At 35.4% G+C, this 22,351-nt stretch overlaps 2 protein-coding genes across 2 annotated transcripts in view; one reads left to right on the forward strand and one right to left on the reverse strand.

Annotated features, from left to right (window-relative positions):
• The window catches only part of LOC114041487 (olfactory receptor 9G4), a 31,776-nt gene extending 23,428 nt beyond the window's left edge, over positions 1–8,348 (reverse strand). Inside the window, exon 1 of the mRNA XM_027859947.1 lies at positions 8,343–8,348. Within this exon, the coding sequence (XP_027715748.1) occupies positions 8,343–8,348 (6 nt within the window). The remainder of the gene's footprint in view (positions 1–8,342) is intronic.
• Positions 8,349–9,194: 846 nt separating this feature from the next.
• On the forward strand, positions 9,195–10,130 carry LOC114041488 (olfactory receptor 2D3-like). Its single transcript, XM_027859948.1, has one exon. The coding sequence runs from the start codon at positions 9,195–9,197 to the stop codon at positions 10,128–10,130; it is 936 nt and encodes a 311-aa protein (XP_027715749.1).
• The last annotated feature ends 12,221 nt before the right edge of the window (positions 10,131–22,351 follow it).

The following is a 22,351-nucleotide window of genomic DNA, read 5'->3' on the forward strand; positions in this document are numbered from 1 at the left end:
GCATGTATACATATGTGCACACACAAACACATGTATGTATATATGCACACCCGAATACATATTTATATGTGTACATGTACACATCCATGCATACATTTATGTTTGTAACACACACCATCATACATAAACATTCACACATATATGTATGTGTATATATATATGTATACGTATATATGTGCATATATATGTGGGGCATGAGTTAGTTTCATGCAAGAGCCATTTTTGTAGGTCAGAAACTACAATGAAAATGACAAAAAAACCCTCTTCTTGAGCTAGCCAAACAACTCATAGTGGAGCCAATATTCCAGAAACTACAAGTACTGAATGGAGGAAGACAGGGGGAAGCTAGACATTATGCTAGATTATAGAATCAATTGTTTAGAACAGAAAGATCTAGGTCATCTAATCGATCCCTCTGACTTCACAGATAAGGAAACTCTGTTACCAAGAGGTTGTGACCTGCCTAAAACCTCAAAGAAAGTGAACCATACAGTATTGAATTCGGGTTCTGTGGCTCTAATCCACACCTTTTTTCTACTACATCATGGCATAGCAACCTGGTGTTTGGAGGCAGCTTATAATTTTGTCAGGTGTGGCAGGGCAAGCAGGTTCCTAAGAGTGGGCAGGGCTTTGGCAAAACCTTTAAGAACCTAGATATTCTCCATCCCAAGAACAGGATCTGAGTCTAGGCAGACGGTCACATGTCTGTCTATCTTGCTCCATTTCTTTGTCTCTGTCTTTCTATCTCTGTCTGTTTCCCTTTCCCTTCCCTCTACCTAACTCTGTCTTTGTGTCTGCTTATCTGTCTCCGTCTCTGTGTCTCTCTCATTTCAATATTTCAGTTTCCAAGTAGGTGGCACAGTGGATAGAACACTGGTCCGGAAGCCAGGAAAACCTGAGTTCAAATCTCAGACTCTTACTGGCTCCGTCACCCTGGGCAACTGTTTGCCTCAGTTTCCTCAATTGTAAAAGTGGGAATAACAATATCACCTTCCACATAGGATAGTTGTGAGGAGCAAATAAAATATTTGTAAAGTGCTTAGCACAGAGTCAGGCACATAGTAAACACTTAATAAATGTTTATTTCTTTCCCTGTCTCCTTATTGTTTCCATGTAAAAGCAACCGTCAACTAATTTTATATATATATATATATATATATGCATATTTATATACTATATATATATGCTTGAATCTACATGTATGAATTTTTGTATTTCAAATTAGAGAAGTATAACAGAGAGAGGGAAGAGAGACCAGTAGACCAGTTATGACCATGTATTTATACCTATCTATATATCAATCCATCTATCTACATTATGTATTGTGTATATGTATATATATATATATGCACACATATACATATACATACATATACATATTAAACCCACACATACAGGGTAAGTTGTTCAAGCAGTTAGGAAATGGCAGCTTCTTGTGTAATGGGTATATTGTGTGTGTGTGTGTGTGTGTGTGTACACAATATGTCTCCATTCTTTCATATAACTTGTATGTGGATACATACATGATTAAAACTAGTATCTACCAGTACTGAAGAGTAATACAGGTCACATCATGGCCAGCCATCTACACAAACAGGATAAGTCTAATATGTGAGATGCCTAGGAAAGCAAGAAAGGAAACAGTTAGTAAACAGAAGATTGGTACTGATAAGGGTTGGTTTGACTGTAGTTGGGTGGTAGAGAGGAATGAGTCCAGGGTTTAAACATAATGCGACTAAATTTCATTATGTACAGACCGTGTGTGCATATTTAGAAACTGACTCCCCAATAAAAATCAGAGAATTAAATCCAATAGAATTACAACTAATAAAATAATATTTCTGAATGACCAAGAAAATGGAATATATACCAGTGATGTCAATCTCCACACCAGGGTTCAATAAAGTGTCTCATAAAGTCCTATCTTCCAAACATTGAATTACTTTGCATGTATTTGTATGAATTTATTTTACAGACATGCTGTGTGCATGTATGTATGTAGATAGATAGATAGATATCATATGTACTTGTCTTCCTGATTATTTACATTTCTCCGTGTGAATGAGGATTGTTTAATTCTTTGCCTTGTATCCCCAGTGTCTAGCACAGTGCCATGCACATAGTAGGTATGTAATAAATACTTGATGATTGATTGAATAGTGAGTATAGCAGCTTAACCCTTTCACAATGAGGCCACTCTAATTGACACATGCCAGTAACAGATTCTGAAACTCATTATAGGCTGAATAATTTGGGACAAATAAGATCAGTAACCATAGGAGGAGATTAGTAACTCAAAGTCATGAAACAATATTAAATGTAAAGGAAAAAAAAAGAGGAGGGGACTCCCCACAGCAAGACATCAGAAGAAGTCATTAGAGATTAATTGTTGACCTGGGACATTATCCCTCAAGAATCTCAGCATTCAGATGGAGCTGGCTCCTAAAGTGATGAATCTTGGCTTGCTCGGGGATCTAACTGTCCTGGTCACATGCCTACACTTTCTTCTTCAAAAATAACATATAAAACTCTCAAGTTAGAATATGATTTCAGAGGGACAATCATTCCATCCCTTTTACTCTTGAGTATTTTGTGGAACACACACGCTCACATTCATAAACACTCATACACGCATACACACATACACACACATATTTCCTTCATGAAAATTTCATGTTGCTATTTTTTCCATTTTATACCAGATGGGCTTCATCTTGCAGTTGCTTCCAGAATGGACAGGTAAAGCCCTTACCTCTTTCCTCAGGACTATCTTTTGACTGTGAGACTAGTTCATCTCCAGTACCAAAATACACATTTTCAAAAAGTGAATATTTGAACCAATTAAATTACTTTAAATTATAGTAGGCTTTTTTTTAAGCTGATTTGGTTATTTCCACCATCCCACCCCCCTTCATTGGATGGCCTGCTTCTTTGAATGCCGTTGAGACAGCCATGTGCTACTCTTTGGTAAAAGGGAGGTTTCAATGACTTTGTGTGTTTTTTTTTTTATGTATTGGATTTGGGATATTTCCCTGGCCTGGCTCTAGTTAAAAATCACAGGCTTAGGTTAGGCTTCGGGTTAGAATTAAGGTAGGAGTTCTCTTTCAGGATATTCCCTTGTTCCAATCTTGGAGTCTCAAATTCTCTCTTTTTACCTTCAACCTACATCTTATTAAGGTTAATGAAAATGACAGGAAAAAAATGACTTGAATTCATTGTGTGATTCATGTATTTGTCAGGTAAGGATGTTCCCATTGGAGCAGATCACTAACACTTTACTCTTTGCTCTCCATACATCTTTTCAACCTGTGTTTTTCACTTAAGTCTTTATGTAAATCCCTTTGTAAAGGATCTCCTCAATGTGCTGGAATCTTTCCTACAGGTTGTAGTTTCTTAACATTTTTTTTTGTTTCATAGGTGCCTTTGGCAATCTGGGTGGCCCATGGAAACCTTCTAAGAATAGTGTTTATACGTGCATAAATGGTTACAAAGGAAACCAGTTATCTTGAAATATAATAATGAAAGTTAAAAAAAATTCCCAGGTTCTTTGGTTAATCGTTCCTGACCTAAGTCTAAGATCTCAGGGGTAGCCAAGCCTCTTTCAGGTATCCATCAAATTCAGAGTAAACACTTAAATATTTATAATTGACTATTATTTTTGAGGTCATTTAATACAAATATATTTCTGTAAAAGTTGTATCCTCTTCCTTCTACCTCCATACACTATTAGAATGTGATCTCCATAAGGGTAAAGTTGTGCCTTGTTTTTTATCCTCAGTACCTCACATAAGACCTTACATATGGTAGGCAATTGGCAAATCTATATTAAAAATGACATCAAAGAATGAAATGATAATGGTATCGTATGGGAAGGGAAGCACTAATTATAAAAGACTTGAATTTGAAGTTGAGATCTTTTGTCCAAACCATTCTTTCTTATTATTTGTATGACTGACATTAACAAGATATTTCCCTTCTTGGTCTGCTGATCTGTAAAACAAAGATACTGGACCAGGTTATCTCCAAGTTGCCAGACAGTTTTAAATCTATGACCCAATGATCCACCCACCTGCCATATTTGTATTTGAACTAAGGAACATTCTTTGCTCTAAAGAAATAAAGGGAGGAATTTCTAGGCATCATCAATGGACCAGTTGGATAGGAAGCTTGGGATAGGATGACATTTTCAATTTTCACCGCATCTTATAATACGAGCAGCTGGCTACTCTAGCCTGGTAAAGACCAATTGTAATGACACCCTTATACCTCTCCATGCTTTCTACACTCTGTGTAGAGGTGAATTCTTGGGCCATATTTCAGAAGAAAGTCTGATCAACTAGAACAAGGGTTCTTAATCTGAGTTCCATGGCCCTTAAGGGACCCATGATTAGATTTTAGGGGCTATCCTCATTTTTAAGAAATATATTTTAACAACTCTTAAGATATAATTTATTTCCTTTGTATTCCTGTCTATTTTATCATATTATTCTGAGATTCTGATTCTATAAGCTTCATCAGACTGTCAAAGGGGACCATGACACAAAAAATGATGAAGAACCCCTGAGTTAGCAAGAAGAAGGCAACCAGGTTGGTGAGATGACTAGAAACTATGCCAGATAAGAACTGATGAAAGAACCAGGGATTTTGGGTATGGAGAAAACTAAAAGAAAGCCATCATATCTGATATCTGTCTTCAAGTAATGGAGGGACTGATTTAAGGGAAAGGTATTAAACTTGTTCAATTTGACCCTAGAATAGTACCAGGAGTGATTTGGTGAAAACAACAAGAAAGTATAGTTCAAATTAAACTAAGCCTGTGCTGTGCCTTTTAATTGTCTGTATTCCATTCTATATTTGAACTTCTTGTATCATAAAGGAATGTTTCTGACTAACTGGCTCTCTATTATCGATTTTGAGCCAAAGAAAACCTTAGAGATTATCTAATTTCACCCAGTTATTTTAAGGAAGAGTTAACTGAGGACCAGAGAGTGACTTTTCTGAGGTTACATAGCAATTAATTAAAGAGCTGAGACTTCAGCCCAAGATTTGGAACTGTAAATCCCATGCTCTTTCCATTACTCTCTGTTTAATACTTTGGTTGCTGAGCCATTTGCATGAATCAAGCAAATATGGAGCAGGTAGGATATGATTTGTCCTTTTGTCCTGGGCTGGCTCCAATTTCTCCTTCTTTTATAATCTTGCCTCCTGGCTAGTTAGATTCAATTTAGTATGTCAATTTAGAATAGCAAACATTTAAAAATGCTCTTAGCTTGTACAAGGTACTGTGTTAGGTGCCGGCAGTAAAAAAAAAATAAATAAATAAAAAGAAAGAAATGCATCCCTTCCCCCTATTCTATATGTATATGTCTTAACATTTGACTTCAGGGAGCATAGGAAAAAAAAAGTTTGGTATAAGGTAGGATGGAATAAGGACAAAGAAGAGGTCTAGACCAAGTGCTCTAAGAAATTAGAAAAGAGAGAGATTACTTTCAGCTAATAGTAATGGGACAATAATATGGAAGGGCTTCAGAAATGAGGTAGTAACTCAGCTGGTTCTAGAGGAAAAAATATTTCTGAAGTTGGAGATGAAGAGAAAATGTTATTCAGTCATCAGGGACAGTTTGTGCAAATGCACAACAGAAGGAGGGAGATGGGCAGAGATTAAGAATAAGTTAGCATTTCTAATTTGGCTGGAATTTGCAGTGGACAAAGACAAGTAATGTGCAATTAGTATGAAAAGGCAAGTTGTAGGGAGAAAGTAGAGGATCTTGACATCTCAGTTCAGGACTTTTTATTTTATCCTAGAGGAATAAAGGAATCACCAAAGAGTTTTGAACTGAGTGATGATATGATCAGATCTATACCTTAGGAAGATTTTATTGTTGTTGTTGCAGCTGTAATACAAAGAATAGATTGGACAGGCAGGAAAAAGGAAGCAGAAAGATGAGTTAGGAACTAGGAAGGAAAATTTCAATTTATTTATATTTTAGGTGGACTGTGGTAATAGGCTCCATGTTTAGGCAAAATAAGTTATAGATTTATGAGGCAGGAACAAACAACATGATGTCAAATCCTATCATATTGCTGAGCTTCTGACGTTTGAGAAATCCTAACTAAGAGGTCTCAGTTGTTTGAATTAAGTGGTTTCAAGTTATGGAGAATTGACAATGCTGATGAATATGGAGGGAGTTAAATGAATTTTCACTGTTTACCAAAATATATAATATTTGTAGACCTTGGTTTACAGATTGAACTGTGAAAATTTATATACATTAGTAAATGAGAATATAACATAATGGGGATATATGTAGATAGAATATAAACCTATGAAATTGCTTCCTTCCATCACCCAGAGAACTTTCTGTCATGACTTCATAGTATATAAGTACAAGACTCACTTAGGGAAAGATAGAGCATGCATAGATTATGAGCTGGGCTGCGGTGAAAGAAGTATTGAGGAGATCGTAGGTCCATGGAAGTATCCAAGCTGGGATATGGGCATTCCCTCTAATCATTCATATTGAAATTCTTCCTTGCCTTTTCACTTGAGATGATTCTATCCATACTTTTCCGTATAGTTTACATAGCATATAATTCGTTAGTATGTAAGTTTGTTTGTTTTTACCAATATATGTCTTGCTACATTAGCATGTCTATGTATTTGTGCATTTATTCATATATCCATTTATTTCACTGTATCTATCATTCTATCTATCTATCTACCTATCTATCTAGCTATCCATTTGTCTATCTATCCATTTCTCTATCATTCTCTTTCATTGCATGAGTAAAAATTTTATTCATCTTCATGTCTCCTCCAGCCTCTAGAAAAGGCCATTTCACAGAAGACTAACACTTTCTGAGTGTGAGATTTAATTGGTGTGGGAGCTTTGTCCATTGATGAAGATCATAAATCCCTCCTCACCCCCACCTCCAACCTAACCCCTTATGACTGGGAATCCTGTCTTCAGGGAATTTCCATGGCTGAATAATCTACTGCCTCACATCACAACTGATTATGAGCTTCTCTGAATTTAGCTAGGGTGGTCCAAAGATTACCAAACAATCTATGACCAAGCCTTTGCAGCTTGGAAAGACCTAGTATCACTTGTGCTTTATGGGTATAGATTTCAACATGCCTGGGTATCTTTCCCACCAAGATCAAGTTTCAGAGGATAACTTTAGTGGGGGATAGTTATTATCCACATAACTCACATTTCTACAACCATTGAGACACAAAATATCTACATGGTAAATAAATGTTAGGAAAGAGGGGAATAAAGGAGGATGGGAAGAAGGCAAGAAATAAAGGAATGAATGGAGGGAGAGAGGTAGCACAAAAAAGAAGGAAGAGGAGAGAGAAGGTCAAAGGAATGAAATTGAATGTAATTTAACTTTTGCTTAATGACACTGGGATCATTATGAATGTGAGTTATTGTGCTTCTCCATATTGTAGTGATGTATCTGTTGGATATTTGCTCCTACATTACATCTGTTCTTTTCAGGTTGCCATCAGACCGTCAGCAACCACTTCTCAGGGCTTTTTCTTTCTCCCTACCACTTCTCTGTACTGCCTTTTATAAATTCCTGCTTCTATTCTGTTGACTGATGGGAAACAAGGGAATCAAACTTGTAAGGCCCTGGATGATTCTAGATTAGTAAATTACATGTGTTTAAATGCATAAGGCTGATTAGTAATAATGATGATGTCTCTCATTTACATAGTGCTTTAATGTATGCCAGATACTTTACATGTTATCTCATTCATTCTTCACGGCAATCCTATGCGGTAGGTGCTATTGTTAACTCCATTTTTCAGATGAGAAAACTGAGGCTGTGGGAGGTTAAATTTTTTGTCCAAGGTCACACAGCTGGTAAGTGTCTAAGGCAGGATTTGAACTAAAGTATTCCTGACTCTGAGTATAGCACCCTGTCCTCCAGTAAATGCTTATTTTGGCATACCTAAAAAAAACACACTTTTTTTTTACTAACTTTTCTTAAAACTATTACAAACAAGAAAATGCATCTATATATAATGAATTGTTTTGTTTTTTCTTAGACCATCCTGTGAATCTGCATACTTTACACACTAATTGTGTGACCATTGGCTGATCATTTCATTTTTCTGACTCTCAGTTTTCTCATCTGTTAAATGGGGATGACAATAACAATAACTGTATAAGGTAAGTGAATTAATGTATACAGAACCTTTTGGCAACCTGAAAGCCCTCTATTTACGGCATCTATTTTTTTATTATTGTTGCTTATGTTGTTACTGGTGGTGATGATAGAGAGGAAGTCTCATGTAACGAATAGAGCTCTGGACATGGAGTCAGTGAGACCGGCATCAGAGTAAATGAACAAGTCAACATCCCTGAGCCTCGGGAAATTCTCTCTTACCTATTAAATTAAATAGGATTGGTGATATGCGTCAGTGGAGGAAGATTCCACAGCAAAGAGATCACAAATCCTTACATATTTTCACTTTACACATGACCTTGTTTATCTGTTACTTTATATGGCAGTCTCCAAGATTCAAAACGCTGCTTGGTATTTGGCAGAATTGGCTGTTTTCAGGAAGTTTGTCTGTTAGTTCTTCAGGGTTCCTGGAGACTAAAAGTGGGGGTACCAACTAATGTTTAATCTCAGTTGTTGGGAGAGACACAAGAGAATGATAAGAATCCATTTTCAAATAGCTTACGGTCTGGTTGGGGAGATAAACTTATTTTATTTTATACCATCTTATATTGTTCACTGTTTCATTTGGTTTAAACTCTATGAGACTTAGTAGAAATGATTTAATAATTTCGAGAAAGGAAAGCTGAATGTTGGTAGTTATACTTTTGGAAGGTTTCATGGAGGGAGGAGGATTGAGAAGGACCTTGAAGGATGGGCAAAAAGATGATATTTTTGAACATTAAATATATTTAATTAAATATTGATGTTTACAGTTTGACAGGATAATACTTTCCTACCCCTAAAATGGGAAAGAAAACCTCAAAATTTGTTGCAAACTTCAAACTCTTCGTGCAGATTGCTAAAGCAAAAGTCCAGTTTGTTTCTGATTTTTAATCTATTTGTGTACAACATACTGTGTAGGGTGTTTCATTTCCAGATGCGGTAGATTTGATTAATCTGCTGAATGGAAGTTACCTCTTCCTCTGGGAGATGTTGAGCTGTCCCAAAGAACCAATATGGCAGAGGCAAATGTAACCTTTGTGACTGAATTCATTTTCTTGGGTCTCTCTTCTCAAACAAGGGCTCAACTCATCCTTTTCATCATGTTTTTATTCTTCTACTTATTAACAGTTCTTGGCAATCTCATCATCATCACAGTAATTCAGATTGAACCCCATCTCCAAACCCCCATGTACTTTTTCCTAACTAACCTGTCTTTCTTAGATATCTGTTATACTACCACCAATGTCCCACAAATGCTTTCCAATATGGTAGGGAAGAAAAAGACGATCTCCTTTACTGGCTGTGCAATCCAGATGTATTTCTCTCTTTCCTTTGGGATGATTGAATGTGTCCTCTTGGGGGTCATGGCATATGACAGATATGTTGCTATCTGTGCTCCATTACACTACACAGTCATTATGAACAGGCACACTTGTATTCAAATGGTCATCATTTCCTGGTCTAGCAGCTTCCTGAGTTCTATGGTGATCAATGTCCTCACCTTGAGTTTGCCTTACTGTGGGCCTAATGTGCTGAACCACTTCTTCTGTGAAGTACCCTCAGTATTGATGTTAGCTTGTACAGACACCTCTGTCACAGAGCTGGTAGTGTTCATCTTTAGCATCATAATTGTCTTCATTCCCTTCCTTCTCATCGTGATATCCTATGGCCGTATCCTCCTGTCAGTCCTCAGGATGCGCTCTGCCGCAGGACGACTCAAAGCATTGTCCACCTGTGCCTCCCACTTGACTGTGGTGGTTCTGTTCTATGGGACAGCCATCTTCATGTACATGCGTCCTCAGTCCAAGTCGTCCCGGTCTGGGGGGAAGATCATTGCTGTTTTCTACACTGTTATCACACCAATGCTCAACCCCCTGATCTACAGCTTAAGGAACCAGGATGTGAAAGGGGCCTTGAAAAAAATCATCAGCAAACACAGCCTGGTATAGTGCACAGAGATAGGATAAAAACTCAAAACACTTTGGTTGGAATATTGGCCCAGACATTCATTGTGTGAGCTTGGTAAATTATTTCATCTCATATTAGGGATGCCCTGCCTTTGGAGTGATATTCTAAGGGAAAAACTCAGGACTTTTATTCCTTCCTAATGAGGAGAGATTGAACTATCATCCTAAAATGTACCTATAGTATGACTCTGGACTGAGCCCAAGCTTCAGTTTTAATTAAGTAATATACGGCTTTTAAAAATGTACTACTCACAATAACTTTGTGAAGTGGGCAACGCAGATATTAGTTGAGAGGAGAATGAAACATTTAGATTTTGAGTGATTTGTCCAGAACTGCAAAGTGAGTAATGGGCAGAGTCAGGTGTTCCTATAGATAAGGTTTCAGGTTCAGGGAAAGGACGTGATTTTCCCAGGGTCACATAGCCAGAAAGTATCAGTATCAAACACAAATCTCCTGATGCTTAGTTAAGTACATTTTCCATTATCAGACAGCAGCTTCTATATCATTTAATTACTGGTCAGTTTCATTTGGAACACAGAGAATTACCATGGGATATTACAAAGGTACCCTATGGTAAGAGTCAGGAGACTTGGTTTTCATATCTGTCCCTTACACTTACTTGTTGTGTGATCCAGTAAATAATTTTACTGTTCTGTGCCTCAGTTTCTCCATCTTCAGAATGAGGATCATAATGCTTCATTACCTATTCCACAGCAATATTGTGAGTAAAGCTTTGTAAACATCAAGCCATAATATAAATATAAATGTGAACTTATTTTGTTTTAAATATAGACAGAAATTTCCTTGAGAGCATGAATTATTTTGTTTATATCTTTGTAGCCCTAGGATCTTTCAAAGTACCATAATGGCTTAATAAACATGTATTGTGTTGAATTAAATGCTTATCTGTTGCATATTTTATATAGTATTCCCAATCAGATATAGAATGTAAAGTATGGCTTCTGACATTCCTTACAATTCAGAGATTCCATCCTTTCCTATGAGCCACAATTTCCTGAATGGACAAATGAGAGGTTGAACTAGAGTATCTCTAAATTTTCTTCTGACTCTGAACCCATGTGATCTTGTGAAAAGAACTAATACAAGGCTTGTGTTCATTGTATGAGTCCATAATCATAGATTTACAACAGACAAAAACTAACAGATTATCTTGTCCGGTCCTCCATTATAAAAATGCTGGGGACTCTCCAGGTCCTCATGCTTCTCTGAGATAATAGGCTGGAGCAATCTGCTTGTCAAGGACCCTACAACTGATCTGCATTGTGATACAACCATGCCTCCTAGATACTAGAATAACTGGACGTATGGTGAAAAATAAAGTCAACCAACCAGTTGTTGAGCCTGATGAATGTCAAAATTCCAGATTGGCTTTCTTCCCAGAACTGACTTAAAATTTTTTCTACAAGAAGCCAAACAACAATTTCAGTCAGGATATTCAAGGAAAAATCAGTTAAGCCAGATTTGAATTGTTGAGCACATAAAATAGTCAAAGTTGCATTTGTTTTCTTTTCCAGTCATTATCTAGCCTCCATTCACAGTGGTGGAGCGGAAAGAACCCTAGACTAGACAAGGAGTCAGGAAACTTTGGCTCTACCATTTGCCAGTTGTGTGACCTTCAGCAAGTCACTTCCCTTGCCCTTGTGGTAGTTTCTTTATATATAATGTGAGGCATTGGCTAAAATTATCTCTAAGGACCTTATCAGACCTAACTTTCTCTGATTTATGTTCTAATGTCCCACTTGCTTCTGACATTGTATTTTCTATGATACCTTCACATTTTGACATTCTATGTTCTAAAGTCTCTCCCAGTTCTAACATTTTAAGAATCTAACAATAAAATAACCTTTGTTTTGACGTTTGCTGTTGAAAATCATTCTAGAACATATGACTCAATTAGTTTAGTCTAATGAAGACAAAGGAGTTTTTCACTGATGGCTGAACATCTTGGTTAATCTCAAAAACACCACAGAAAGGCAGCAGTTACCTAGTTGACAGAATATTGACATGGAGATGGAAAGACAAGGGTTCAAATCCCACCTCTGACACTTATTGTGTGATGATGAACAAATCTGAGCCTCAGTTCCCTTTATATGTATATATACATATATATATATATACATATATATATAATATATACGTGTGTGTGTGTATGTGTGAATATATATATATCTCCATGATCATTATTAAGTCCTCCAGTCTAGTCAAAACTGTTGTAGGAGATTGAGCCTCATACCAAGCATACAACAGAAATCAAGTTTGTAACATTTAGATACTGACAGCAGCTGCTTTTCTGGTCATTTGCCTCTTTGTCCTTAAAAGTGAGTGTGAAAAAACTGAGGGCTCCAGGGAGTTCTAAAGTCCACCTTGCCCAGTTATGGTTTTGGTGCCTATAGAAAAAGGGCCGAGAGGGAAAGAGGTGACTGTCTTGAGCTCTCTCCCAAAGCCCTCCAAATACCTAAAAAAAATAGCTCTAAACAAATTCTAAAGCAGCAGAACACACAAAAAGACAGAGTGAAACAAACTTCCAGCCAAAGACAGCCTGGATGGTTGATTGGAAAGGTATATTGCATGGGTTGGGGAGAGGAGCACAGTTCGCCGTGGGCGCTCAGGCCCCAGTGACCCTGGAGCAGGCCCAGCGGTTTCCAGACTTCTCAACCCTTGCATGCCAAAGACAACTTAGAAGGTCAGTGGGAAAAGTCTGTGACTGGGGTGAGAGAGGAGCTAGGTCTCAGCCACAAGTCTAGAGTGCGGCCTGGGGCCGCAGCTTTTTGCTGAGCTTCTAGCCCACAGACTGAGGGGAAATTGAGTGGCTGATCTGAGGGGGATTGCAGAGATCTCTTTGCCAGTGCTAAGGCAGGAATTGCCCCTTATCATACCACTCTGGAAGAACTGGAAATTTACAGGTCCTTAGAAGTACCTCTGAAAATATCTGTACAAACCCCCAAAGCTTGGGACAGTACACTCTTCACATTGGAAGCAGACTTTTACCTTAATGAAGAGTTTAAAACTCAAGTAATTGGCCAGGATCATGAGTAAGCAACGCAAAAAGAGTCAGACTATATTATCTTACTTTGGTGACAAAGAAGATCAAAACATACAACGAGAAGAAGACAACAAAGCCGAAGCTTCTGCATCCAAAGCCTCCAAGAAAAATATGAATCAGTCCCAGGCCTTGGAAGAGCTCAAAAGGGATTTTGAGAAGCAAGTAAGAGAAGTAGAGGAAAAACTGAGAATGATGCAAGAAAATCATGAAAAAACAAGTCAACAGCTTGTTAAAGGAGACCCAAAAGATACTGAAGACAATAACACCTTAAAAAATAGCCTAATCCAAATGGCAAAAGATGTCCAAAAAGCCAATGAGGAGAAGAATGCCTTAAAAAGCAAAATTGGCCAAATGGAAAGGAAGTCCAAAAGATTACTGAAGAAAATACTTCCTTAAAAATTAGAATAGAGCAATTGGAAGCTAGTGACTTTATGAGAAATCAAGACACTGTAAAACAAATCCAAAAGAATGAAAAATTAGAAAACAATGTGAAATATCTCATTGGAAAAACAATACTGTAGCCAAATTCCAGAGTTCCCAGGTCAAGGAAAAAATATTACAAGCATCCAGAAAGAAACAGTTCAAGTATTGTGGAAACGCAATCGGAATAACACAAGATTTAGCTGCTTCTACATTAAGGGACCACAGGGCACGGGATATAATATTCTGGAGAGCAAAGGAGATAGGATTACAAACAAGAATCACCTATTCAGCAAAACTGAGTATAAACCTTCAGGGGAAAAAATGGTCATTCAGTGAAATAGAGGACTTTCAAGCATTCTTGATGAAAAGACCAGAGTTGAACAGAAAATTTGACTTTCAAATACAAGACTCAAGAGGAACATGAAGAGGTAAACAGGAAAGAGAAAATCATAAGAGACCTTATTATGGTTGAACTGTTTACATTCCTGCATGGAAAGATGATATTTGTAACTCATGAGACCTTTGTCAGTATTAGGGTAGTTGGAGGGGAAAAAATTATATGTACGTATAGATAGATATAGATAGATAGAGGGCACAGGGTGAGTTGAAAATGAAGGGGTCATATCTGGAGAACAAAATTAAGGGGTAAGAGAGGAATATACTAGGAGAAGGAGAAAGGAAGAGGTAGAATGGGGTAAATTATCCCACAAAAAAAAAAAACAGAAAAGAGAAAGCTCTTACAGTGGAGAGGAAATGGGGGAAGGTGAGAGGGAATGAGTGAAACTTATTTTCATAGGACTTGACTTAAGAAGGGAATAACATACACACTCAATTGGATGTGGAAATCTGTCTTACCCTATAGGAAAATGGGGGGGGGAAGGGGACAAGAGAGTAGGGGAATGATAGAGAGGAGGGCAGATTGGGAAAGCTAGTAATCAGGAGCAAATACTTCTGAGGAGGGACAGGGTCAAAAGAAAGAATAGAATAAATGGGTGGGTGGGATAGGATTAAGGGAAATAGAGTTAGTTTTTCATAGCATGTGTACTATGGAAGTGTTTTGCATAACTGCACATATATAACCTGTATTTAGTTGCTTGCCTTATCAATGAGGGTGGGTAGGGAGGGAGGAAGGGAGAAAATTTGGAACCTAAAGTTTTAAAAACAGATGTTTAAAAAAATGTTTTCACATGTAACTCGGAAATAAGAAATACAGGAAATGGGGTACAGAAATCCATCCTGCCCTACAGGAAAATTGAAGGTGAAGGGGATAAGAGAGTAGGGGGGAGATATAGAAGGGAAGACAGACTAAGGGAAGGGATATTTAGAATGCATGCCATCTTTGGGTGGGGGAAGGGGTGAGATGGGGTGAAAATTTGGACCTCAAAATCTTGTGGAAGTAAATGTTGAAAACAAAAAAAATAAAGAAAAATTACGACTAAAAAATAAAAAAAGAAAAAAATAATAAAAAAAGAAAAGAAAATCACAACCTTGTAGGGTTTGAGGAATCTTTATTTTTACTAGCCCTTTGCTAAATTGATATCTAAGCCATTGTTTTATGTGTAATAGAAGGGTTTGCCCTGGTAGCTTGATCCCTAGCATCTTCTTGAACCTATAGAAAGCTCCTGCAAGAATAGTTTAACACTTCCTCAGGTAGAGAGTTCTTCTATACTCTGCAGGCCTATAAATGCCACCCTTAAAACATTGCCTCTATGCAGTAAAGGGAGACAAAGGAAGGTTGTCCCTAACCATATCCAGAATCAGAACCAGAACTAGAACTATCAATGTGTATCTTTTTACTTTAGTCAATAGATGTAGCCCATATAAGATATAAAACCTATTCCTTTTTACCTCTTTCTTTGGCCAAGTCAATTATGTGTAACATCTTGATATCTGTCAAAGATGGGCTCTGAACAGCCCACCTACAAAACACATGAAACAACAGAAATACAAGAAAAGATTAAAAAATAGAATTACCAAAGAAAAATAAACAAAATGAATGAAATTCATAATAATTACAGAAAATGAGATAGACAGAGAAAGAGAGGAAGCAATAAAGAAAGCAAGAAAGGAGGAACTTAAGGGTTAAAAAAGGATTGTTAAGAGAATAAAGAGGCTCAGATTCTTACAATTGAGCCACTGCTCAGATTCTTATAATCTAGCTAATAGCTCACTAATATTCAGCTTCCTTAAGAGTCTGCCCAATATGACAGATGTTCTAATAAACCTTGTCTTTGGCTAAAAAAAAGAATAAAATGTATATGAATGCATAAAGATATAATTAAAAATGAAATAGATGTGGTGGAGGAATGACAGTGGGATTCTATAGACTCCCCTAGAGGTGAATCATTCTATTTTTTAGGACAGAATTACACAGTGTGGATGTGTGGTAATGGGGAAACAGATAGGAATGTGTCATGTATTTTTAGCAAGTTGATGGGAGGAAAGCAGTGAGATGATGAGTCCTTTAGACTCACAGCAAGAAGTGAAATGGCAAAGGAAACTACATTTTGCTAAAGGGTAGCATAGACAATGAAGTAATATCAATAATAAACATATATGCACCAAATAGTATAGCATCCAAAATCTTAAAGGAAAAGTTGAATGGAGTTACAAGAAAAAAATAGACAGTAAAACTATAATAATGGCACACCTCAACTTGTCTCTTTCAGAACTAGAAATTTATCCAGAAATTAGACTAGAAAGAAGCTAAAGAAATGAATAGAATTTTAGAAAAGTTAAATATGATAGACCTCTGGAGAAAATTGAAAGGGAAGAGAAAGGAATATACCTTTTTCTCAGCAGTACATGGGACATACACAAAAAATCACCATATATTAAGCCATAAAACTCTCACAACCAAAGTTAGAAAAGCTGAAACATTAAATACCATCCTTTTCAGATCGTAATGCAATAACAATTATATTCAATAAAAGGTCATGGAAAGATAGGTAAAATATTCATTAGAAACTAAATAATCTAATCCTAAAGAATAAGTGGGTCAAAGAACAAATTAAGGAAACAAATAATAATTCCATTACAGAGAATGACAAAAATGAGACAACATACCAAAATTTATATGATACACTCAAAGCAGTACTTGAGGGAAAATGTATATCTCTAAATACATCAATAAAATAGGGGAAAAAAACTGATCAACAAATTGGACATGTGCCTAAAAAATAAACTAGAAAAAGAACTAATTAAAAATCCTTAGTTAAGAATAAAATTAAAAATCCTGAAAATCAAAGGAGAGATTAATAAAAGTGGAAATAAGAAAACTATTGAATGATTAAATAAAACTAGGAGCTGGTTTTGTGGGAAAAAATCAACAAAATAGATAAACCATTGGTTAACTTGATTAAAAAAGAAGAAAACTAAATTACCTGACTCATAAATGAAAAGTGTGAATTCACCATCAATGAAGATAAAATTAAATTCTTTATTATGAGATATTTTGTTCAATTAAATAAAGTGAAATGGGTGAATATTTACAAAAATATAAATTACCCAGATTAGCAGAAGATGAAATAGAATACTTAAATAATGGTATCTTAGAAAAGAAATGAACAAGCCAACAATAAGTTCCCTAAACAAAAAATCCCCAGGAATAGATGGAATCACAAATGAAGTCTACCAAACAATTAAAGGACAATTAATTACAATACTATATAAATATTTTGGAAAAATAGGTAAAGAAGGAACCCTACCAAATTCCATTTATGACACAAATGGTGCTGATAACTTAAACCAGGAAGAGCTAAAAGAGAGAAATAAAACTAAAGAGCAATTTCCCTAATGAATATCAATGCAAAAATTTTAAAATAAAATACCAGCAAGGATATTAGAGAATTATATCACAAACATCATATACTACCATCAGGTAGGATTCATACCAGGAATTCAGGGCTGGTTTAATATTAGGAAAACTATCAGAATAATTGATCATATCAATAACAAAACAAACAGAAATCATATGATTATCTCAATAGATGAATAAAAAGCTTTTGATAAAATAAAACATCCATTCCTATGGGGAGGGATACTCAAGAGCATGGGAATAAATGGAGTTTTCCTCAAAATGATAAGTAGTGTCTATCTAAAACTATCAGCAAGAATTATCTATTATGAGGATAAGCAGGAAACTTTCCCAGTAATTTCAGGGGTGAAGAAAGAATGCCCATTATCATAACTTTTATACAATATTGTACTAGAAATGCTAGTTATAGCAATAAGAGATGAAAAATTGAGGGAATTAGAATAGGCAATGAAGAAACAAAACTGTCACTCTTTGCAGAAGATATGATAGTGTATTTAGATAATTCCAGAGAATCAATGAAAAAACTACTTGAAATAATGAATAACTTTAACAAAATTGCATGATACAAAATAAGCCCACATAAATCATTAGCATTCCTATATATTACCAACAAAATCCAGCAGCAAGAAATAGAGAAATTCCATTTAAAATAACTGTAGACAATATAAAATACTTGGGAGTCTTACCTACCAAGAAAAACCCAGGAACTATATGAACACAATTACAAAACACTTTTCACACAAATAAAGTCAGATCTAAATAATTTGAAAATATTAATTGCTCAAAAGTAGGCTAATAAAAATGACAATTCTGCCTAAATTAATTTACTTATTCAGTGCCATACCAATTAAAATATCAAAAACTATTTATAGAGCTAGAAAAAAATAATAACAAAATTCATCTGGAAGAACCAAAAGGTCAAGAATATGAAGCGAATCAGTGAAAAAAATGAGAAGGAAGGAAGCAAAACCAAATCAGATCTCAAATTTCATTCTAAAGCAGTAACATCAAAACAATCTGGTACTGGCTAAGGAAAAGAATGGTGAATCAGTAGAAGAGATTAGGTACACAACACACAGTAGTAAATGACCATAGCAATTTAATGTTTGATAAACCCAAAGATCCAAACTTTGGAACAAGAGCTCACTATCTGATAAAAACTGCTAGGAAAACTGGAAAAAAGAATGGCAGTAACTAGGTATAGACCAACATCTTACAGCATGTACCAAGATAAGGTCAAAATGGGTATATGATTTAGATATAAAGGGTGATACCATAAACAAATTAGGGGAGCATGGAATAGTTTATCTGGAAGATCTATGGATAAGGTTAGAATGTATAACCAAATAAGAGAGTATTACTAGGTAAAAAAATGGATAATTTTGAATATGTTAAATTAAAAAGGGTTTGCACAAACAAAATCAATGTGCCTAAGATTAGAAGGAAAGCAGAAAATTGGAGAAAATATTTTTACAGCAAATGTTTCTGATAAAAGATTCATTTCTCAACTATATAGAAAAAAAGATTCAAATTTATAAGAACACAAAGTCATTTCCCAATTGATCATCGCCCAAAGGATATAACTAGGCAGTTTTCAGATGATGAAATCAAAGCTATCTATAATCCTATGAAAAAAATGCTTTATCACTACAATTAGAGAAATGCAAATTAAAACAAATCTGAGGTACCAAGTTATCCCTATCAGATTGACTAATATGAGAGAAAAGGAGAATAATAAATGTTGGAGAGGATGTGGGAAAATTGGGACATTAATGTGCTGTTGGTGGTGTTGTGAACTGGTCCAACCATTCTGAAGAGCAACTATACTCAAAGGTCTATAAAACTGTGCATTCCCTTTGATCCAGCAATGCCACTACTAGGTCTATATCCCAAAGAGATTTTTTTTAAAAAGAAAATACATCTATTTGTACAAATATTTATAGGAGCTCTATTTTGTGGTGGAAAGAATTGGAAATTGAGGGGAGGCCATCTACTGGGGAATGATTGTACAAGTTGTGGTATATGATAGTCATGAAATACTATTAGCTATAGGAAAAGATGAGCAGGATGATTTCAGAAGAAAAAAAAACTGGAAAAACTTACATGAACTGATGCAAAGTGAAGTGAGCAGAAGCAGAAGAACATTGTACACAGTAACAGTAATATTGTAAAATGATCAACTATGACTGGCTTAACTATTTTCAGCAACACAATGATACAAGACAATTACAAAGGACTCATGATGAAATGTGTTATTTACTTCCAGAAAAAGAAATGCTAGAGTCCAAAAGCAGATCAAAGAATTCTATTTTTTATTTTCTTTATTATTTTTTCTTGGTCTGTGTTTTCTTTCATAATGTCACCAATGTGAAAAAAAGTTTTTGTATGACTTTACATGCATAACTTGTATCAAATTGCTTACAATATTCAGTGAAGGGTAAAGGAAGGGAAGAAAGAAGGGGGGCAAAGGAGGGAGAAAATTTTGAACTCAAAGTTTAAAAATCGCTAAAAATTGGTTTTACATGTAATTCAGAAAAATAAAATATTATTAAAAAAAAGAAAACTGAAACATAGTTTGACAGAAACTAGGTATAGATAACATCTTGCACCGTAAGGTCAAAATGGATACATGATTTAGACATAAAGGGTTTTACCATAAACAAATTAGGAGAGCATGTGATAGTTTTCCTGTCAGACCTATGGATATGGGAAGAATTTATGACCAAACAAGAGATAGGGAGCATTACAAGATATAAAATAAATGATTTTGATTAAATTAAATCAAAAAGATTTTGCACAAACAAAATCAATTCACCCATGATTAGAAGGAAAGCCAAAAGCTAGGGAAAAATACAATGTTTTTGATAAAGGCCTCATTTCTCAAATAAATTATTATTTGTCTCAGAGATTCCACTGTTCGGTATACACTCAGAGATCAAGGACAAAAAGAAAGACCTCATATATGCAAAAAAATTATAGCAGCCAATCTTACTCCCCTTTATTTTAGGTAGCAAAATTTCGAAAAAGCAAATGTCCATCTATGGGGTATGTCTAATGAAATAGTGGTGTATTTGTAAAGCAATATTTCCATCCTATAAGACATAATGAGGATAATAAATATATAACATCATGGAAAGATTTATATGAACTGGTGCAAAGTAAAATAAAATTATGAAAACAATGTAAATGGAATCTTCAACAAAATAAGTGAAATTGAAAGCTATGAAATTATAGTGACAAAGTTTGTCCTCAAAGAGAACACACATCCTATCTATCTATCTATCTATCTATCTATCTATCTATCTATCTATCTATCTATCTATCTATCTATCTATCTCTATCAATATATCTATGTCATCTATATCTGTGTATCAATATATGTTAAGTCTGCCAGATTTCCCTTTATCCAAATCACTGATTAAAGAGCAAAGTGTAGATTTTAGGTGCCTGGGGCACTCCACTCAAAACTTCCTTTAAAGTTTTTGTTTAAATATTAATGACTATAATTTAAATCGGTTCATTCAATCAATTCTGAATCCACCTTACCACATTGTTGTCTAGCCTAAATTTCTCCATCTTCTTTTTGATGAGGATAGAATTATCAAATACTTTGTCAAAACCTAAGTAAATTGTGTCAACAGCATTCCCTTGATCTACCAATTAAGTAACACTTTCAATAAAATAAAAATAAACTAAATGGGCATAACTTTTAATTTTTTCCTAATTAGTTTTCTAATTTCTAATTAATTTTTTTCTGATATCGATTTTCTCTCTTTCCCATTTCTACCTTCTCCATTGATAAGAGAAAAAAAATAATACCTTTGTAACAAATACGCTGTCAAGCTCCACCCTCCAAAAAAAAAAGATTTCTGTATTGGCCATGTCCAAAAATTTCAACAAGACGACCACCTTTCAGTACATAGGTGAGTAGCATGAATTCTCATTGGTTCCTCTGGAATTTTGCTTTGTCATTTTGGTGATCAGTCATGACTAGCTCTTGATGAAATTAACTATTTGATAATACTACTTTCTTATTTAGATAGCCACTCTTATGCTCACTCATATGTACACACTGTAAAATTGAAAATTGATTTTAATTCTATTTTGCTAAGACTTAATCAAATTAGATTTAATATTATCTTTCATGGTTCCTTCCCCTTATAAACTTCATCCACCACTCATATCTGGGAAAAACTTGCTTAAAGGTCATGCTTTTGTCTTATAATTACCTTCATCTTTGTAACCTTATCCATCACCCACTTTCCAGAGAAATTTGGTTGACCTAAAGGTCAAATCTCATCAACTATTACAGCAACTCCCATGACCTGAAGACTCCTCCCATTGCCTGGGAACCTTTGTCTTGTTACTGGAATCACATGCCTTGGCTGTGGTTAAGGTGATTTCAGAAGGGGAAGTCCAAATGATGTAATCTCAATTCTGACAATGTCAATAATAAATTATCAGAAGAAGAAACACCTAGATTGCTGGAGATTTTCTTCTGTCATCTTACTACTTCTTATAAAAGATCCTGTCAGCCCCCACTCAGGGTCTTTGGTCATTGAAAGAGGACGTTGACCCAATTTATTGGTTACTGCTGGCCTATTAAATTGATCATGCTTGGAACCTTGCTTCTCAGTTTATCTTAATTTTCAAATGTAACAATATATAATTTCTCCCAGCAAAAAATACTTCACTCAACATCTCATACTCAATCATACTGCATCCATGTTTCAAGGCTCATCATTCAGCAATTGTCCTAATTCCTACTCAAAAGATATGAAGCTCAACCTTATATAGCTCTGCTGAAAAAAAATCTATTTGGTCTCTGATTGCTCTGGTTTTATTCCTCTATTGTATTGAAAACCTGGATGAATATTTTATCTCCCTTTTTATTCCGA

Source organism: Vombatus ursinus, unplaced genomic scaffold, assembly GCF_900497805.2.
Source record: "Vombatus ursinus unplaced genomic scaffold, bare-nosed wombat genome assembly UNPS02014174.1, whole genome shotgun sequence".
In the NCBI taxonomy this organism is placed as follows: domain Eukaryota; kingdom Metazoa; phylum Chordata; class Mammalia; order Diprotodontia; family Vombatidae; genus Vombatus; species Vombatus ursinus.